The following is a 21,473-nucleotide window of genomic DNA, read 5'->3' as shown; positions in this document are numbered from 1 at the left end:
ACTACTGGAGCTGCCGTCTCACCATCACTGGAGCTGTTGCAACCCCCTAACCTACTGTATCTTTCCCCACCATCCTGTAGCATGTAAGCCCGAAAGAGCAGGATCCTCTCTCCCCTCTATATCAGTCTGTGAATGTTAGTTTGTTTACTGTAAGTGATATCTGTAATTCGTATGTAGCCCCTTCTCATGTACAGCACCATGGAACCAATGGTGCTTTAGAAATAATAATAATAATAAAGCACATCATTCTACTGTTTACCAAAAACAGAATAAAGCTTACAACTAAAAGTACCTATACTCAAATGTGTTGGAGGTTAAAATATGTTTTGCATTGTTTTTCTGCCTCTGGCACTATATGCCTTGACTGCGTGCATGGCATCATGAAATCTGAAGGTTTGCGATTTTGGGTCGCAATTTAGTGCCCAGTGTCAGAAAGATGGATTTGCATCCTAGGTCATGAGTCATCCAGCAGGACAATGACCCCAAAAATACTTAAATACTTCAAAAAGTACCCAGAAAACAAAGCAATGAAGATTTCTGAAGTGAACAGCAATGTGTCCAGATCTATATCCCATTGAACACATGTGGAGAGACCTTAAAAGTGCTGTTGGGAGAAAGTACTCTTCAAATATGAGAGACCTGGAGCAGTTTGAAGAATGCTCCAAAATTCCAGTTGAGAGGTGAAAGAAGCTTGTTGATTGTTATAGAAAGTGATTGGTTGCAGTTATATATTCCAAACGGTGTGCAACAAAATATTAACTTGAGGATGCCAAAAAGTTTGTCCGTTTCATTTTGGGGTTTTTCCTGTGAAATTATATCTAATTTGCCTTTTTTTTTGTTTTTCCATTACACGCAAAGGAAATAAACGTATGTATAACAAAATGTGCAAATGCAATAATTTTCTGGAAGTACTTCATTTTCTGAAAAAAGTCAAGAGTGCCAACACATTCAGCTATGACTATATATACTGTAAATCTGACCACATCTACTGAGCATCTGCCAGAAAATCTGCTGCCTAACAAAATATATGGAACATTAGCAGGAATCTGATCACAAGAGCACTTATTTATAACCTTACACTCTACCCATGGATTGGGTAACATGTATCAGCTGACAGGTTCACTTTAAATTTTGCAGTCTCCAACTCCCAGGCTCTTTTAAGGAAACTCTTCACTTCCCAGTCCAATGGGTCCTTCAGAAGACCCACTCTATGAAAAGCACAAAGCCGATCTAAGAGTCACTTTAGAAATAGCTACTTCAAGCACTGGGGCCTTATCTAAGAATTCATATTTATCAAAATGATAATTTCTTATAACTCCCTTGGGAAGAATTCCCTATCTCTCATTCCCCCCACTTTTTTAATGGGGGATAAAACATCTATGTTTATGGACTTCCAAACATCATATCCTGTACTGATTTTGACTCCTTAGTATCTGCTATTCTCATTATCGTTATTGCTCTCTTTTCCAATTTATCTGTATCTTCATTAGGGAAACATGGACAACTTTAATTATCATCCAAGGAAGAAGCCAGAGGCCCCAATGATTTTCTTATCGTATCGGTTTTGTTGAGGGGTCGATGTGTAGTCAAACTCTCCTGATTCATGAAGAGGTGCATGCCTCTTCGTAAATCTAGACAGTCTGATGAATAATATGCACCTCCATGCGCCATGGCAGAAATCCTGCTCCAGTCCACAACTGGAGTAAGATTTCTGGTGTATGGAACACTACAGCTCATCATAAATTAGACAATTAGTGGTATTACACCCTTGTGTTGCCCCAACCCCACCCATTTTTACCAAATTTTTGAGTTGCGCCAAAATTTAGCTACTTTATAAAGCAATTTAAGCCATAATTCTAGCAAAATCACTTTGATTAATTGCAGCCAAAAGGTCAGAAAAGAGATTATCTAATTCTCCATCTCACTAGGAAGCTTTATGCTTCCCTTGAGTTAATTTTTAATCTCTGCTGTAATTATAGATTTTAGACTTCAGTCTGTTGATTCATGCTGACCAAACTGCCCGTAGTATGAATCAGATACGTTTTTTTTTTTCCTGAAATGTTTGTGTTTCAGAGAACACAGAGTTAGGCTCATCTGGTGAGATGGATCCTCCAAGGTCCAGGTGGGCACACAGACATTGGTGCTGGAAGCAGGAGACATCCAGACCTCAGACAGGTAGTGGGGTTACTGGAAGCTGTAGGCAGACAGGAGCCATCCTGGAGACTTCAGATATGTAACAGGGTTACTGGAAGCTACTGGCAGACCAGAGACGTCCGGGATACGAGTTATGAGAAACTGCAGGAAGACTTGAGATGTCTGAGAGACTACAAAAATGTAGAAGAGTTACGACAGGAGACGTACTGGAAATCGCAGACAGAAGCAGTGCATTGACAAACTGAAAGTCTTAGGAACACTGAAGACTTAATACATAGAAACAAGTGTGTGCCTTGGTGAGCCTTATTTAGGCCCATTCAAATAATCACAAGAGATAATGCTGAGCCATTTGTAAAGTCTGACAGTGCACACAACAGAGTTTAGCAGACTGGGGTGAGGGAAGTTTAGGGCAGATCCGGGACAGGTGCGTAACAGATAGTTTAAAAAGCTGGCTAAGGACTATAGCAAGAGAGCTGACTAAGGACTATAGCAAGAGAGCTAACTTGGCATGTCCCCCAGCCAGCTCCTCTCCACACTGCTCTATGTGATTGACATGTCTCTCCAGATATACACGTGTGGTAAACACCTGTCAATCAACATTAAAAGGTGGTGATATTTGAGTCAAAGCTTTATTAATACAGTGTTGATATAATCTCTTGTTATATACACTCACTGGCCACTTTATTAGGTACACCATGCTAGTAAGGGGTTGGACCCCCTTTTGCCTTCAGAACTGCCTCAATTCTTCGTGGCATAGATTCAACAAGGTGCTGGAAGCATTCCTCAGAGATTTTGGACCATATTGACATGATGGCATCACACAGTTGGCGCAGATTTGTCGGCTGCACATCCCTGATGCGAATCTCCCGTTCCACCACATCCCAAAGATGCTCTATTGGATTGAGATCTGGTGACTGAGGAGGCCATTTGAGTACAGTAAACTCATTGTCATGTTCAAGAAACCAATCTGAGATGATTCGAGCTTTATGACATGGCGCATTATCCTGCTGAAAGTAGCCATCAGATGTTGGGTACATTGTGGTCATAAAGGGATGGACATGGTCAGCAACAATACTCAGGTAGGCTGTGGCGTTGCAACGATGCTCAATTGGTACCAAGGGGCCCAAAGAGTGCCCAGAAAAAATTCCCCACACCATGACACCACCACCACCAGCCTGAACCGTTGATACAAGGCAGGATGGATCCATGCTTTCATGTTGTTTACGCCAAATTCTGACCCTACCATCCGAATGTCGCAGCAGAAATCGAGACTCATCAGACCAGGCAACGTTTTTCCAATCTTCTACTGTCCAATTTCGATGAGCTTGTGCAAATTGTAGCCTCAGTTTCCTGTTCTTAGCTGAGAGGAGTGGTACCCAGTGTGGTCTTCTGCTGCTGTAGCCCATCTGCCTCAAAGTTCGACGCACTGTGCGTTCAGAGATGCTCTTCTGCCTACCTTGGTTGTAACGGGTGGCAATTTGAGTCACTGTTGCCTTTCTATCAGCTCGAACCAGTCTGCCCATTCTCCTCTGACCTCTGGCATCAACATGGCATTTCCGGCCACAGAACTGCCGCTCACTGGATTTTTTTTCTTTTTCGGACCATTCTCTGTAAACCCTAGAGATGGTTGTGCGTGAAAATCCCAGTAGATCAGCAGTTTCTGAAATTCTCAGACCAGCCCTTCTGGCACCAACAGTCATGCCACGTTCAAAGGCCCTCAAATCACCTTTCTTCCCCATACTGATGCTCGGTTTGAACTGCAGGAGATTGTCTTGACCATGTCTACATGCCTAAATGCACTGAGTTGCCGCCATGTGATTGGCTGATTAGAAATTAAGTCTTAACACACAGTTGGACAGGTGTACCTAATAAAGTGGCCAGTGAGTGTACATGTAAGACTTTACTTTTGCAATGGATGCCTTTTTATTTTACGTTTTTGCCAAAGTGTGTTTTTGGAATTGGACAGACCCAAGACAAACAACTATTAGGCTATGTGCACACAGTGCGGATTCTGCTGCGGGTCCGCAGCAGATTTAGGTGCGTTGTACAGTACCATTGTTTTCAATGGTAAACTGGAAGCCACTGTGCACATGCTGCGGATTTTCTGCGGGTTCAAATCCGAAGCATGTCAATTCTTTGTGCGGATTCCACTGCGGTTTCACACCTTCTCTATTGTAGAGGTGTGAAACTGCAGGGCTAAACCGCAGGTCTTTTGACCAAAATCTACGTGTGCACAAAGCCTTAGTCTGGAACATAAAAAATAGCTACTTAGGCCTGTTTCACACATCCGTTTGTGTCCATCAGTCAAAATCCGCCGTTTTGCAAAAAAAAACGGATCCGCCATTTTTCTTGGCGGATCCGTTTTTTCCCATTGAGTTGCATTACCGGCGGATCTTGACGGATGGCCATCCGTTGGATCCGTTTTTTTACGGATCCGCCAAAATTTTGATGTCCGCCGACATGCCCGAACGGACCATGCAACGTTTTTTCAGGCGGCAGGATCCGCACTTCTCACTGCGCATGCCCGAAACACTTCACTCAGCCGGAAATTTAACCCTAAACTCTTCTGGCAGCTGAAAAAGCTCTCCCTTTCCCCAGGCAGCGGCTCCTTTAAAATTCTTCCTTTGACGGATCCGTTAAAATAACGGTCCAGTGACAAACGTTGTGGTCAGTACAGGAACGGATCCGCTATCCGCCATTTTAGCGGATTTTGACTGAACAAAAAAACTGATGTGTGAAACAGGCCTTACCCTCTGAGCAGAAAACTACCATGCTTAGTACAAATCTTGTGGATACATCTCTTTAGATGTACACAACCAGGGACCAGTTTTTTTCATCAGTCCCTCGTGTGACTCGGTCCCCGGGGGCTATTTAAATGTTTTTCTCTGAAACGCTGTGGTGCAGCCAGTGTGATACATGCTACTCGTGGTTCTGAGAACATGCAACTGCTATCAGGTTCCCTTTTTACAAGTTTTTGTACATTTCAGGTTTGTTTGTTTTTTTATGAATTCAAAATATAACGATCTAAGTTTACTTTCAACGTCAAGTACAATTTGTCACAAAAAAAAAAGCTTAGAAATAATCTAAAGGAATTCTAAACTGCCATGATTTTATTAAGATATATAAAATTTAAACTTGGGGCAAATAATATGTATGGTCTTTTATTTAAAGAAGCACGGCCATCAAAGTTTTATGCTCTTAATATATTGCAGTCATATCATATAGCATTGTGTACTTACAATTGCTCATTTTGTCTTTCTACCCAGCTAATTCTTCTCTTTTACATTAGATCTATGGCATCACATGATTAAAAACCGACTAACTGAATCCTAAGCACTATACAGAAACTGGAGTTCAATTTCCCTACATGACTCATGAGTCAGTGCAAAAGTCCCTGGCAGGAGGGAGCAGCAGCTGGGTCACCAGTTGAAGAAAGGAATGACTTTTGCAGGAAAAGAGACTTCCTGTGTCTACTTAGCAGATAAAAGAAGAATTTACAAGGCAGAAAGGCAAAATGAGCAATTGTAAGTATACAGTGCTATATAATATGATTGCAATATATTAAAGAAGATATAAAATTACTTATTTACATAGTTGGAGCATACCTAATGACACTAATCAATCTTTATGCATTTTAATATTAAATTTTCACTTTGGTGCAAAATTGCATGAAGGTGCCTATGTGTATAAAATGCTTGACAACGTGCAATGTGTCTACTTTGTCAGAAAATATATAGGCAAGGGACAGTCCAATAGCATTTTTTTGCATTATTCTGTCATTTAGATTTTATTTGTATATACATAAAAAAGGTGTGAAATCTCATTTTACTTCTCTGGTAGCCAAAGACAAACAAACAAAAAACCCATAGGCAGTGAAAGAATTAAAGGGGTTTTCCCAATTATCAAAGGTAATTTTGATCAACATTTTAGGCAACACTCTGAATAATATTACACTTCAAAATTGGATGTGTTTACAAAAAATGTTCCTGTGCTGAGATAATCTTATAAATGTGCCCCTGCTGTGTGCTGTGTAATGGCTGTGTCTGACCGTACAGGAACATGGTCTGATCATACCACAGCTCCTGGGAAGGGGAGGAAACAAAAAAGGGGATACAGACAGAACAGTATGGGATCACAAATGATTTTTTCTTTTAGATAAAACATTGCTTAAAAACAGGCAGCAAAATGTTTTTCCTCACATAAAGAAACATTTGAGTCCCCATGCTGTAATGTCTGTATACTCTTTTGCTTCCTCCCCTGCCCAGGAGCTGTGGTATGATCAGACCACGTTCCTGTATGGTCAGACACAGTCATTACACAGCAGGGGCACATTTATAAGATTATGTTAGCAGTTTAAAAATATGGTAAATTGTTTTTGACGTTTCTAAAGGTATGCAGATCAGAACAGATTTTCAGTGTGGATTCGGTGTGCTCATTGTAATCTATGCAAATATTATTCCATACAGAGAAGCTGCCTGGATTATAGTTCAGGTGCTGAACGTGAAGAACTGCTGTTTGTATGCATCGATCCCCATTATCAGCTGCAAGGGCCAAGTTTTGATGTAAAATATTTTAGAAGATGCAAGCACAACATGAGCTCTTTTATTGATTTTGCACTTAGTATAAAATATTTTCCTAAACCATGTAAAAGGTGCAGAAGTACATTGTTACATATCCTTAAAATTGCTGCAAAGAAAAATAAAGGCTTGTTGTGGAGAATCTAAGATTTAGTAACTCAATGTTACTATTTTTAAAACTTTTAAATGAAACTTAAAAAAAAAAAAAAAATTACTGCAGCATTGTTCATTTTATTGTTACGCCATTAGTCTAAGGCAGCATTTCTTGGGATACCCCACAGCTCGAAACAAGTATCCCCCAATGTGTAAAATATATTAAAAGCCCAATATATTGTATCTTTTGGACTATAAGATGCAACTTTTTTCCCTCAAATCTGAGGAAAATGGAAGTTAATCTTATAGTCTGAATATAGCTTACCTGGGGTGGGGCAGAGGCGTGGGGTCACACGAGGCAAGGTAGCCGCTGTAGGAAGCTGGCGTCAGCAGGAGTGGGGAGATGCTGCGGGCCCTGGGCTTGGAGAAGGGGGCATCCAGGCGGTGTGAGATAGGACCCACTGATCTCCCAGCGGTGTGCTTCAGGAAAACGACGGCGGTGCGAGGCAGATGCCATTGATCTCCTAGAAGTGGCCTCCAGGAAAATGTTGGTGGTGCGAGGCAAGAGCCACATTCATCTCCCGGTGGTGCGCTTCAGGAAAAAGTCGGCGGTGTGAGGAAGGAGCCATTGATCTACTGGTGGTAGGCTTTAAAAAAAAATGGCGCCATGTCAGCACATGTCCAAATTGAGATCTCGCCTCAATGACAAGCAGAGATCTCAATCCGCGCATACGCCGACTCCAGTGCCATTTTCCTGAAGCCCACCACCAGGTAATCAATAGCTCCTGCCTCACACTGCCAGGACAACCCCTCCTCCAAAGCCCAGGACTGGCAGCATCATCCCACTCTTGTAGTGGCAGCCCTGTCCCACTCCCGGTAAGCTAAATTCAGACTATAAGCTGGACCCCCATGTTCACAAATTCTTTTTTCTCTTTTTTCCTCATCTAAATTTGATGTGCGTCTTATGGTCTGGTCAATCTGATAGTCCAAAAATTGTCGTAAGCACCCCCTACTACTGTGGCCTCTAATCCGGGGGGGGGGGGGGGGGGGGGGTCAGAATTTACAGTTTGCAGTAAAGATAACTTTTTTTTTTAGTTGGTTATAACTAGAAATCAAAAGAAACACAAGTGAATCAGCAATGTTAATATACAGATGGCATAGCGTATAATGCTACAATTAAATTGTTTACATCTGTTGCTAATGATCATAAATGGTTACACATATTACAAAGCACTGGATTTAATCAACCTTAATGCCATCTAATGCATTTTCATTTTTTTTAGGGCACATAGCCTGAAAGTATATTGTGTGTATTGCAAATTTTCTATATAGCAAATCTGTATATGCCTGTATAGTGTATATATATCAGTTTATATTCGCTCACTCAGGATTAATCCATGAACTGGTTTTTAGTCTCTTGCTGGATAATCTGCTGGGATTACAGTGTATCTGAAATCAGATTTTATATCAATATTAAATCACCAGTGTATAGAGGGGGATGGGTCAGCCAAGGACATCAGGTCACCTCTGTGCTCAAGTAAAACTGTGTAGAATGTTAGTGATGATTTGTTATGCATTTAAGATCATTATATGCACACTAAAGAATAACATTTAAGCCAATGATATAGGAAACAGGCCAATGTGACACTATATGCTATGCCCATATCTTTTATAGGGTTGTACGAACAAAAAGCATACCAAATCCATCTCCAGCCACACTAAACCATACAATTTCCTTGTAAAAACTTTTCACCGTGCTATTGTTTCTCTTGGACGTTGTAGTAGAAGAAATGCAGTGCAGGATCATTCTGGTAAATAGTTGGGCAGATATGAGATAGTGGAGGTGATGTACAGGCAGGTGCCAGTCGTCTCGTGACAGATGGCAAGGACAGATTGGCAAAGTCAAGAGGTATTCCGTATTCAGTTCAAGCAACAGAAAATCCTGCAGATTATTTCCTAGAGAGGTGGTAAAAAGCGAACTTCAGCATATACAGTTGTGGCCAAAAGTATTGACACCCCTGCAATTTTGTCAGATAATACTCAGTTTCTGCCTGAAAATGATTGCAAATCACAAATTCTTTGGTATTATCTTCATTTAGTCTTAAATGAAAAAACACAAAAGAGAATGAAGCAAAAAGCAAAACATTGATCATTTCACACGAAACTCCAAAAATGGGCCAGACAAAAGTATTGGCACCCTCCGCCTAATACTTGGTTGCACAACCTTTAGCCAAAATAACTGCGACCAACCGCTTCCGGTAACCATCAATAAGTTTCTTACAATGCTCTGCTGGAATTTTAGACCATTCTTCTTTGGCAAACTGCTCCAGGTCCCTGATATTAGAAGGGTGCCTTCTCCAAACTGCCATTTTTAGATCTTTCCACAGGTGTTCTATGGGATTCAGGTCTGGACTCATTGCTGGCCACCTTAGAAGTCTCCAGTGCTTTCTCTCAAACCATTTTCTAGTGCTTTTTGAAGTGTGTCTTGGGTCATTGTCCTGCTGGAAGACCCATGACCTCTGAGGGAGACCCAGCTTTCTCACACTGGGCCCTACATTATGCTGCAAAATTTGTTGGTAGTCTTCAGACTTCATAATGCCATGCACACGGTCAAGCAGTCCAGTGCCAGAGGCAGCAAAGCAACCCCAAAACATCAGGAAACCTCCGCCATGTTTGACTGTAGGGACCGTGTTTCTTTGAATGCCTTTTTTTCTCCTGTAAACTCCATGTTGATGCTTTTGCCCAAAAAGCTCTACTTTTGTCTCATCTGACCAGTGAACATTCTTCCAAAACGTATTAGGCTTTTTCAGGTAAGTTTTGGCAAACTCCAGCCTGGCTTTTTTGTGTCTCGGGGTAAGAAGTGGGGTCTTCCTGGGTCTCCTACCATACAGTCCCTTTTCATTCAGAAGCCGACGGATAGTACAGGTTGACACTGTTGTACCCTCGGACTGCAGGGCAGCTTGAACTTGTTTGGATGTTAGTCGAGGTTCTTTATCCAACATCCGCACAATCTTGCGTTGAAGTCTCTTGTCAATTTTTCTTTTCCGTCCACATCTAGGGAGGTTAGCCACAGTGCCATGGGCATTAAACTTCTTGATGACACTGCGCACGGTAGACACAGGAACATTCAGGTCTTTGGAGATGGACTTGTAGCCTTGAGATTGCTCATGCTTCCTCACAATTTGGTTTCTCAAGTCCTCAGACAGTTCTTTGGTCTTCTTTCTTTTCTCCATGCTCAATGTGGTACACACAAGGACACAGGACAGAGGTTGAGTCAACTTTAATCCATGTCAACTGGCTGCAAGTGTGATTTAGTTATTGCCAACACCTGTTAGGTGCCACAGGTAAGTTACAGGTGCTGTTAATTACACAAATTAGAGAAGCATCACATGATTTTTCTAACAGTGCCAATACTTTTGTCCACTCTCTTTTTTATGTTTGGTGTGGAATTATATCCAATTTGGCTTTAGGACAATTCTTTTTGGGTCTTTTCATTTAAGACAAATTAAATGAAGATAATAATAAAGAATTTGTGTTTGCAATCATTTTCAGGAAGAAACTGAGTATTACCTGACAAAATTGCAGGGGTGTCAATACTTTTGCCACAACTGTAACATGCCCTAGAAACTAAATTTGTCTTTCCAGAGAACACCTTCATTTCACAATATGACCTAAAAGGGTGATCAACACATGGAGCCCTTTGATTCCCATTAGTGCGGCTTAGATGTTTATATACAGTATATACACATGCAATTACAGCAACAATAGAACGGAATTTCCTCTCGGTAAAACAAAAATTTTAGACAATGCTAAATAATGCCGAAGGGCGAAATATAATATGAGAAAGCTTTCTGTGTCAGTTTGAGAAGTGCAGAGAACAGAACATGCTAGCATCCTTTATTGTGTTGCTGTATTATCCATCGCCCTCTCCAGCAGAATGGTGCATTCATTGTAATCTTGGTTTTGATTTTAATCCTGCATGAAGTGGATGGGAAAGCAGGAGGGAATGGTTTTAGAGCAAACTCAATTCCAATTCATAATTCTCTCTTAAACCAACATAATACGCGAGCCAGGGCCAAACCCAGTAGAGGAAAAAAGGTGGAAAGATGCAAACTGGCAAAATGGAAAGAAAAATACACAAAAGGCGACAAATTGATCTTATAAACCTGACTGGAAAATCAATTGGGAGATAAAACAGATTCATATATGGATGACAAGAGGAGAAAAGTTATAAGTTATGAGACACACCAGAACATGTCAAACTCAATACATGCTTACTTGGGGAAAAGCCGTGTCAATTACTATCCAGACACAAATGAGAAAATGTAAATTTTATTATAACTGCGCAACGAAGACAACAGTCATAAAACTTCTGGTATAATTCAATAAAAACAAAAAACATGGGTCTTAACATTTAAAATGACCCCAGGTGTTATACAGCAGTGAAGAATTCAGGACATCACAACAGGATGCACCTGCTGGTTGTGTAAAAAGGTATGTTCAGTAGATAAACCACAAACTTGGGAAAAACAAACTCCAAAACATCTACATTCTCATTTGTGTGGAGTTATGAACTGAAAGGTAGAACACTAGGAATTGAACTTCTTTGGAATGTGTTTGGAAAGTCCTTAAAACGTTCATCAGACCCTCCATTTTCGATGACCCACTGATTTAAGGTGAAGAGTTTAGATGGCTTCTTTCCAAACCGAGGATGATGCCTAAAGACACACAAAATATGCATTATATGTTAATTTGTGTGAATAAGAAACAAATGTAAGCATTTTAATATAGTAGCTAAACTGTAATATTATAAATATCACAATTTAGCAAAATCATCTTGTCAATTGAACACTTATGGGCAATCATTCTCTTCAAATCTCTAGCATATTAACAAATGTACTCTACAATACAATGAACACATAAAATTACATAATAATTTTGAAATATTTCATATTTTTTTGTTTAGAAATTACAAAGGTTGGGGGATCTCATTATTTTCTGGGACCTAACCACATCCCAGCGACCAGCCCACTTGAGGTCACCAATGGGAGTATGAGGGAATGACCATTACCCAATAAAATCAGAATCAGAATTATAAATCATTGCTCAGTTATGAGAGATACAGCTCGCTGCAGGATTGTTCCATATGTCAACCGGAGGAGCACTGGTGGTCATGGCCTCATTAACCACTTGTCAGCCAATTGGGTAATTGTTCTGATGACTGGAGCCAGTGAAGTGTTGGATGGTGGCAAATTGGTGGCAGCACTGGGATATCGGTGTGATCCCCTGGCTGTTCTCTGACAACATTGTTCCTACATTTTCACATGCTCAAAAGGAATTTTAACTCAATATTGCATGACAAATTAAAGAGCCCTAAGTGATTCCAACCATTGATATTGCATGGCTATTCATAGGAACTCTCATTTTGTGGTGTGCAAAGGAAGGAGACCACTATGAGGCTAAAAAAATAAAATCAGTAAGACAGCAGAAATGTAACTAGTGAATAAAAAAAACATTAAGTCCACTATATAATATAATTTTAAAACTCTTACCCTCTCAAATACACAAGTTAAAATTACATATACAGCTCTAACATACTTTTATGCCATAACCCCATGTATTCAACACTTAAGTCCCACCTTTAGAACATTGGATAGAGAAGATAAAAAGTGGAATTTGTTATGAGTTCCATTTTGTGGGGGTTCTAAAACAAGCCCTGACGGAGCCATTGACCATTAGGAGAAAACACAATGCGAACCTAGCCTTACTGCAATAGCGTTTTTCTGAAAAAAAAAAAAAAAAAATTGATCAGTTATTGACCTGCAATGACTACACCAAGTGTCCCCAATCCTTAGTTTGCCAAGAGAAAACTATTGCAGCCAAATGGCTTATCAGCTGATTTGATTTTCGTTCACATGTCACCTTTCATCATTGCTGAAAAACCATTATTGTATGAACACGTTTACAGCATCTCACTAAAATGTACATCCTTCTATCCCTTACAGTAATTCCTTCACCTTGACTTTGGAGGAAATATAACTTTTCAGCTTCCTAAAGCTGTACTACACTTTCCCCAACAGTCCAAAAGACAATGAATAGTGCAGAGGTCAAGGCTACCTCCTCTTCATTCGAGAAAGGTTTGTACAGAACACAACTCTCAGGACCCAAATTCACATTCTCAGGATTGCGGGGGTCCCAGCAGTCAGACCCCCTTGGTGATCACCAAGTTATCCCCTTTCTTATGGATTTTGATAATGAGAATAACCGTTGTACTGGCAAGTTTAGCAAGACCAAAAAGCCTGTAAGTGCACATAAGACAAATATAGTAGATCATCGCAGAATTCTTTTTGCTGGGAAAGAGAAGAAAAAAACCTTCATAAAATGTAGCCAAGCTAAAAACGTTGCTTAGGAGGTACTCATCATTCCCAAAATCTACAATCAAGAAATGCCACCATGAATGTAAGTCCTTGTAAGTTATGGCAAAGGCATTTATGGCTGGCAATGGAACTGGGTCACTGGTGTTTACTGACGATTGACTGGAGATAAATGTAGATGGATGGATGAATTATTAAATGAATCTGAGCAGAATGTATAGCTATATACAGTCAAATGCAGCAAAACTATTAGAATAGCACCTCATGTTACAGATAGATGATGGCCAAAAAACCCTAACAGCTTCTTAAGGTAAAGTCATAGAATATTCATCATTGGCTGAGTAAGTCACTTAACATCAATCTGACTGTAGGTCTTTCTGCTTTCAGTATTGTCTTCTGTTAGAGGAAAAAATGCTAAAACAATCAGCATATGGAGATGGCAGCAGTAAAATTCTGGCAAAGCATCTAAAGGGAGGAAACTGAATTTGGTAATGTCATTGCACTCCAGACTTTAAACAGTCAAAGGCTGCTAAGTATTTGTATCTAAATAATAAAGATACACGGGTATTACTTACCTGGTAATGTGTTTTTTCGTAACCCATGACGGCACAACGATAGAGGGGATATGCCCTTCCAGGACAGGAAACCTTCAAGATAAATGGGCGGCTCCTCTCTCCGCCTCAGTTGTTTTCCAGAGCATGAGAGGAACTCTGCCGATTAGTGTACACACTCAAAATAACTTATCCAACTATATATTTAAAACTCTTACTATCCACGCCCAGGGGAGTGTCTAACGACCAAGATTCACCGAACACACAAGAGTGATAAAGTAGGGAGGGAATTTAAGGGTGCAGTCATGGGTTACGAAAAAACACATTACCAGATAAGTAATACCCGTGTTTTTCAGTAAGCCATAATGGCACAACGAGAGAATTTCAGAAATCTATGTTCCTAGGGAGGGATCACCGCTTGCAGAACCCTTCTCCCGAACGTGAGGTCAGAGGAGGCAGACAGGTATAACCTATAGTGCTTGAAGAAAGTAGAAGGAGAGGACCATGTGGCCGTCTTACAAATCTGGTCGATGGAGGTATCTGCTCTTTTCCGCCCAGGATGACGCCATGGCTCTCGTGGAACGGGCCTTCAGACCTTCAGGAATAGCCGTGCCTGCACTGACATAAGCTAGCTTTATGGATTCTCTCACCCACCTAGCTACAGCTTGCTTGGACATCTTAAGAACCTTCCTTGACCACTGAAAGAACACAAACAGAGCTCTCCGTTTCCTTCAAGGTTCCGTTATCTCTAAATAACATAGAAGACACCTCCTAACGTCTAGGGTATGTAGTTTTTCCTCCTTTCGGTTGCTTGGGTTAGGGCAAAAAAATGGTAGGATTATTTCCTAAGCTCTCTGGAACTTTGTTATTACCCTAGGGAGGTAAGCTGGGTCTAACTTTAACACTACCCTATCCTCCATGACCTGTGTGTAGGGAGGGTCTGCTGATAACGCATGTAATTCACTTATTCTTCATGCCGAAGTAAGTGTTACTAATAAAGCTGTTTTCAGGGAAACCACTTTCTCAGAGGCTGAGTCTAGCCCAATTGTGACAATACTAGATTCAGATCCCATGGAGGAGGCCTAGGAGATGGAACAGAGTTGGATCTATAACAGGCTTTAATGAACCTGGCCACCTACCTATTATTCGCCAGGCCACAATTATATAAGGCCCCCATTACTGGAACCTGAACTTTTGAGGGTACTAACTGCTAGGTCGAGCTCTAGTCCTTTCTGAAGGAATTCTAGTATGGATACTAACGGGACCTCCCCTTCCTGAACCAGTCCTGAAAAGGATAAGAATTTCCTCCAGATACTCCCATAAATTTTTTGTAGTTACCAGCTTTCTGCTACTAAGCAGGGTGGAGACTATCTAATTCCAGGCTGTTAAATGCAGCCTGGACATCTGAGGATGGAAAAAGGGTCCCTGGGACAGGAGATCCTGGTCTTCCGGAAAGACCCATGGATCAGTTACAGTCATTGTCTTTAGCCAGTAGACCGAAGGCCTCTTTGGCCAAAACGGGCTATCAGAATTATTGTGGCTTTGTCCTCCCTGACTTTTCTCAACACTGATGGTATGAGACACACTGGAGGAAAGGCATAGAGAAGCCCCGGTGCCCACTATCCTGAAAGCATCTACTACCCACGGATCGTCTGCTGGGTTTAGGGAACAGAATTTCTTGACCTTCATGTTGCTTTTTGAGGCAAAAAAGGTCTATCCAAGGACGACCTTACATGGCTACAATTTGTTCAAACCCTGACTCTTTTAGGGACCATTCCCCCTGTCTTAACATTAGGCTATGTGCACACGTTGCGGAATTTCCACGGCAATTCCGCAACTCCCTGCTGGGCGAAATTCACGGAAAATCCACATGCGGAATTCCCGCTAAAAACTAGCGTTTTGCAAGCGTAATTAGCTTGCAGAATGCTAGCGTTTTCCAAGCGATCTGTAGCATCGCTTGGAAAACTGACTGACAGGTTGGTCACACTCGTCAAACAGTGTTTGACAAGTGTGACCAACTTTTTACTATTGACGCTGCCTATGCAGCATCAATAGTAAAAGATAGGATGTTAAAAAAAAAAAAAAAGAAAAAAAAAAAAAAGAATAAAAAATATTGTTATTCTCACCTTCCGACGGCCCCCGATCAGCTCTGTGGCGCTCCCGGTCCCAGTAATGCTTTGCGCGAAGGACCTGAGATGACGTCACGCGCGCATTACTGGGACCGGAAGATGTCGAGAGCATGGTGAGAGGCGGGAAGGACTTCGGGGGCTGCCGGAAGGCGATATCTCTAATTTTTATTCTACTTTTTACATGATTATGGTACCCAGGGCCTGGAGGAGAGTCTCCTCTCCTCCAGACCCTGGGTACCATCCCCACACTGAGTGCTCACTTGACGCATGGTGGGCATAGCCACATGCGTAAACTGAGCTTTTCAATGCAATCCTATGGGTGCGGAATCGCCACGATTCCGCAAAAAGAATGAGCATGCTGCGGATTTTTCCGCTATGCGATTCTGCAGCAGAAAAATCTGCATCATTAGCACAGCATTGCGGAATCCCACAGGATGCATTTTCGCAGCGATTCCGCAGCGGAAAAACGCCACAAAAGCACAAAAAAATACAACGTGTGCACACAGCCTTACATTCTCTGTTCCTCTGATATGCAGGGCCGATAATGAGAGGAAATACCTTTCCGCTACACGAAAAATCTCCTGCTACCGCCATTAGAAGACGCGAGTTTGTACCCCCCGGTGGTTTATGTAGGCTACTGTGGCTCGATTGTCTGACAATACCCTCACGTGGTGACCCTGTAGATGAGGTAAAAGCCACCTCAATGCTCTTTCCACAGCTAGGAGCTCCCAATTGTCCGAGAAAAGACCCCTTTCTTGACAAACCCAAGCACCCTGAAGCCATTTTTTTTTTTACTATGATGCAATCTGATCCCCAAAGGAGCTATGAAGGACTATGATGCAATATGAAGCACTATAATGCAATATGATGCACAGAGGCACTATGATGCAATATGATGCAGAGGCACTATGACGCAATATGATGCACAGAGGCACTATGACGCAATATGATGCCCAAAGGCACTATGAATCACAATGATGCAATATGAAGTACTATGAAACAACATGATGCCCAAAGGCACAATGACGCACTATGAATCACTATGATGCAATATGATGCACAGAGGCACTATGATGCAATATGATCCACAGAGGCACTATGATGCAATATGATCCACAGAGGCACTAAGATGTAATATGATGTAGAGGCACTATGATGCAAAATATGATGCGTCGGTTTCTGGGCGCTACACAGCGGGAATCCCGGACCTTGCCATCGGCGGTCTCCCATTCCCCTCTGGCAGAAGTGGTGCCTGCTCAGCATACTCCACGATCCCGGCGTTCTGCCCACACCAGCATTGTGGGTTTAGTTGCTGCTGCCACCTCGGGTCCAATTATGGCAATGCAGCCTGGCCAGCAGCAAAAGACTCCAGAGTCTAAGTCTCTCCTTCGGTCCACTGAGCATGCTCAAGAGACGACCTCCCATTGGGGATCGGGAGTCACATGCTCAGGTGTTATGAATGGGTCACCGAGGAGGAACAACAAAAAGCTAAGTCCCAGAAAACCAGAGAGGTTGGCAACTATGCAGATTGCAGATCCCTGATCTTAACCACACAACTAACAGTAGCAGTGGAGCGTTCCTACGATGTTCCTAGACGCCTCGTTACCGCCGGAGGACTACATAAACCTAAAGCAAGAAAAGGGAAAACTAACTGCCCCAGAGCAGACCCCAAAGGAATAGACAGCCCCCACACATGTATGGACGGTGAAGCAAGATGAAAACACAGGCAGGAAAATAGGCTGAGCAAACGATGGGGCCAGACTAACTAGAAAGGACAGGAAAGGAAAGCCACTGTCTGCAATCTGCCAAAAAACCCTACCAAAATAATGTCCAACAGGTCTGATAGCAAAATTAACCCTGAAGTCACTAGACTTCTCCCACTATATCAGCACTCTGAAATATTCTGAAACAGAGCAAAAAGAGGCCAATCTAATAAAGGACAAAAAGGCAAATTGACAAATACAGATAAATAGGAGTGGAAGTTCAGCATAGCCCCAGCAGGGGCAAGCTGACCACACAAGAAACTGAATTGACCAACAAGCGCAAGTGTGAACATTAGCAAAAGACAAACTTAACTTGAGAGACTGGAAAAGAGCTGAAGTCCAAGACCTGAGAAGCAAACTGAATCACCAGCACCAGGATAGGACGTTGGCTGTCTTATATCCAGTCTGATACTCCAGAGATCCAATCGTTATCCTCCTCATCAGGTGGCAGATCACTACCACTTAAACCGACCTCACTACCTCCTGTCACCACCAGAGGGAGAACGGAAGGAGAACTCTCAACTGGTGGAGCAGAAAATGAGCTCATAACACTCAGGTCCTTCTCCAGTTCTGATTGGTCCATCAGGAGGATCAGGAAGGTCCCGGAAGGGCACGGCTATAAAAGGTTTGCATGGCCGACCCGCCATGCGCTATGATAGACTTTGAGGCTATAGTACTTAGTGTATGTGTGATGATGGATGAATGAGCCTGGTAACTGACGCATTATAATTCCCCCCTCCTTGGATATTATGCATGAGTTAGGGTTAGGAAATAGAGCCAGCACAGCAGTTCTGACACTGCATAGCGCCGCAGTGTTCCTCATCGTTTTCCTTTAGCGCCTTGGGCGTCGGCTAATACAGGCCTCCTGGACCACTGCTACCGCAGCGTCCGCCTACACGCCATGCGCCTTAGGAGCGCTTTCCAGCTCAGTTCATAGGCTGGTTAGTGGCGTCCGTCAGGGCGGACATTGCGCCCATACTAAGCTGTGGTTCACACTACCGGGACCTGTGACCTACAGGTTGCGGTTGTTCGCCGGCTGGTACGTGCTTCATGAAGCAACGGGGTTCGCGTCTGCTAACACCGGGTCAGCGGTTATCTACCGGTGTCCGGCTTTCTTCTACAAGCCGCTCCCTCATTGTTCAGCTGCAGTTAGTCACCTCTGCACGGTGGGCCTGGGCTGCGAATGCACCTCATATTATTTCATCTTTATTTATTTGGTGCGTTCCGCCAGCCCGTAACATTATCATAGCACCAGAGCCTGGCTAGCAATGACGGACGAGCAGCGCCTGCAGTGATATGTCCAGCAGCTGGAGGGCAGGTTGTCGGCTCTCGAGCGCTCAGCCTCAGCTGCGGACTTCACTGCAGTCGCCGTCCAGGCGGCAGCAGAGGCGGTCTCCCGTACCTCTACATCCATTCCCGTCATTGTCCCGTCTCCCGTTACCCGACAAGTTCTCGGGTGACAGCGCCACCTGTAGGGGTTTCGTGAGCCAGTGCTCTATCCAGCTTGAGTTACTGGCCACGCGATTCCTTTCAGAGCGGGCTAAGGTGGGGTTCATCATCTCCCTCCTGTCAGGCAGGGCTTTGGAATGGGCAACTCCACTGTGGGAGCGTGGTGACCCCGTGGTTCTGAGTGCTGCTCAGTTCCTGATCTCCCTAAAGCAGGTCTTCTTAGGGCCGCGGGTCACACACGACACCTCCCTCCAGTTGTTGGCACTAACAGGGATCCCTCTCGGTCATCCATTATGCCATCTGCTTCCGGACACTGGCTTCCGAGCTGGAATGGCCCGATAAAGCACTCGTCCCTGTGTTCTGGAGAGGTTTGGCGGAGCATGTTAAAGATGCTGTAGCCACCAATGAGGCTCCCGTTAGTCTGGAGGAGCTGATTACCGTTTCCACCCGCATAGATCTCAGTTTTACGGAGCGTGGGTTGGAGCGTTCTCAGTCCAGACCGAGGGTTAGGTTGGCTCCCGCCTTCTCTAAACCCCTTGAACCTCCCACTCTGGGGGTCATGTCCCTGGAGGCCATGGAGGTGTCTTGCACTGGCTCCATGTCACGCTCGGTGCGAATCTCAGCATGCTGTTTCCAGTGTCGACAGCCTGGTCACCTGGCCAACAGGTGCCCTCAGCGGTCGGGAAACGATCGCGTCTAGTGGTAGTCGGAGGAGGCCTAATAGACACTGGAACATTCTTCTCCAAACTGTCCTTCCGAGGGACGTAAGAGAGCGGTGCTTCCACCTGGGAGGTAGAAGTCTGCGTGGACTCCGGGGCAGAGGGAAACTATGTCCTCGGCCTTCACCCAACAGCACGCAGTTCCCTTGGTGCCACTTCCTCACTCCGTGACCATCAGGGTGGTCAACGGTTCGACCTTACCGTCCCAAATTACACACCAGACAGCACCCCTTGGGCTCTCAATCTCGCAGTCTCACCACGAGACTGTGTCTCTGCTCATTATGCCCGAGGGCATCGACCAGGTTCTCCTACGAGTTTCCTGGCTCCGTTGCCATTCTCCTCATATAAAGTGGTCCTCGGGGGAGAATACTGGGTTGGAGCAAGTCCTGTGAGGGTAGATGCATGAGGGACTGCGTTCAGGTAGCCTCCAACGAGGTGCCTGCAGATCTCTCCGTACTCCCAAGACACTTACAGCAGTACACGGACGCATTTTTCTAAAAAAAATCTGCAGAGACTCTTCCGCCCCATCATCCCTACGACTGTCCTATAGACCTTTTGCCAGGCGCGGAGACTCCTCGAGGCTGCGTATATCCTCTGTCTCTCCCGGAGACGGAGGCCATGTCACAATACATCTGGGAGAATCTGGCAAGAGGGTTTATTTGGAAGTCGGTGTCACCAGCGGGGGCAGGGTTCTTCTTCGTACAGAAGAAGAGTGGAGAGCTGCGCCCTTGCATTGATTACAGAGGTCTCAATGCCATAACCGTCAAAAACAAGTATCCTCTTCCCCTGATCTCTGAGCTGTTTGACAGGTTGCGATGGGCCCGGATCTTCACTAAGCTAGATCTACGGGGGGCTTACAACTTGATCCACATACGTGAAGGGGACGAGTGGAAGACAGCCTTTAATACCAGGGATGGCCACTATGAGTATCTGGTCATGCCCTTCGGCCTCTGTAACGCACCAGCTGTCTTCCAGGACTTCGTGAATGATGTCTTTCGCGATAGACCACCACCGAGGTGGAGAGCATATCTGGATGACATCCTCATCATCTCTCCAGATTTGGCCTCCCACCGGAGAGACATCTGCAAGGTCTTCGACCGTTTGCGGGCGAATTCTCTCTTCGGCAAGTTGGAGAAGTGTCAATTTGAGCAGGAGTCTTTGCCGTTCTTGGGCTATATCATCTCGGCCCAGGGATTGGCTATGGATCCTGCCAAATTGCAGGCGGTAATGGACTGACAGGATCCCCACTCTCAATGCGGTGTGTTTTTTGGGGTTCGTTAATTACTACTGCCAGTTCATTCCCCATTTCTCCACACTGGTGGCTCCTTTGGTCGCCCTCAGCAAAAAGGGAGCCAATCCTAAGGTTTGGTCAGAACAGGTCTCTGCGGCCTTCTCGTCTCTTAAGACCCATTTTGGACATCGTCTCGATGGACATCGTCTCGATGTGGATAAACCCTTTATACTAGAGGTAGATGCCTCGTCCGTAGTTGCAGGAGCAGTCCTTTTCCAGAAGGATACTCAAGGTCGGAAGCAACCCTGCTTCTTCTCCAAGACCTGCTCACCGGCGGAGAGAAACTACTTCATCGGGGACAGGGAGCTACTGGCAATGAAGTTGGCCTTTTCCGAGTGGAGACATCTCCTGGAGGGAGCCCGGTTCCCCTTTC

General features: G+C 43.8%; 1 protein-coding gene and 1 long non-coding RNA gene across 7 annotated transcripts in view; both read right to left on the bottom strand.

The window, feature by feature from the left end:
• Positions 1-11,140: 11,140 nt before the first annotated feature.
• S100PBP (S100P binding protein) overlaps positions 11,141-21,473 on the bottom strand; it is an 84,692-nt gene continuing 74,359 nt past the window's right edge. For 4 of the 6 annotated variants that reach the window (XM_073552009.1, XM_073552008.1, XM_073552007.1 and 1 more), the window contains exon 6: positions 11,141-11,542. In XM_073552009.1, coding sequence (XP_073408110.1) covers positions 11,392-11,542 — 151 coding nt within the window. In that variant the 3' untranslated portion in view covers positions 11,141-11,391. Of the gene's footprint in view, positions 11,543-12,463; positions 12,608-21,473 lie in introns of all 6 variants that reach the window. The other 2 variants (XR_012221465.1, XR_012221466.1) reach the window with 2 other exon arrangements.
• Positions 12,615-21,192, bottom strand: LOC141055058 (uncharacterized). The gene is made up of 2 exons (XR_012221467.1): positions 14,269-21,192; positions 12,615-13,908 (listed from the first exon to the last, which is right to left on the bottom strand). It is a non-coding gene; the product is annotated as an uncharacterized lncRNA (long non-coding RNA).

The sequence above is a fragment of the Dendrobates tinctorius genome, unplaced genomic scaffold, assembly GCF_039654945.1.
Source record: "Dendrobates tinctorius isolate UK_male_01 unplaced genomic scaffold, ASM3965494v1 ptg000183l, whole genome shotgun sequence".
Lineage (NCBI taxonomy): Eukaryota > Metazoa > Chordata > Amphibia > Anura > Dendrobatidae > Dendrobates > Dendrobates tinctorius.
Note: the sequence above shows the minus strand (reverse complement) of the source record. Positions and strands in the feature narration are given on the sequence as shown.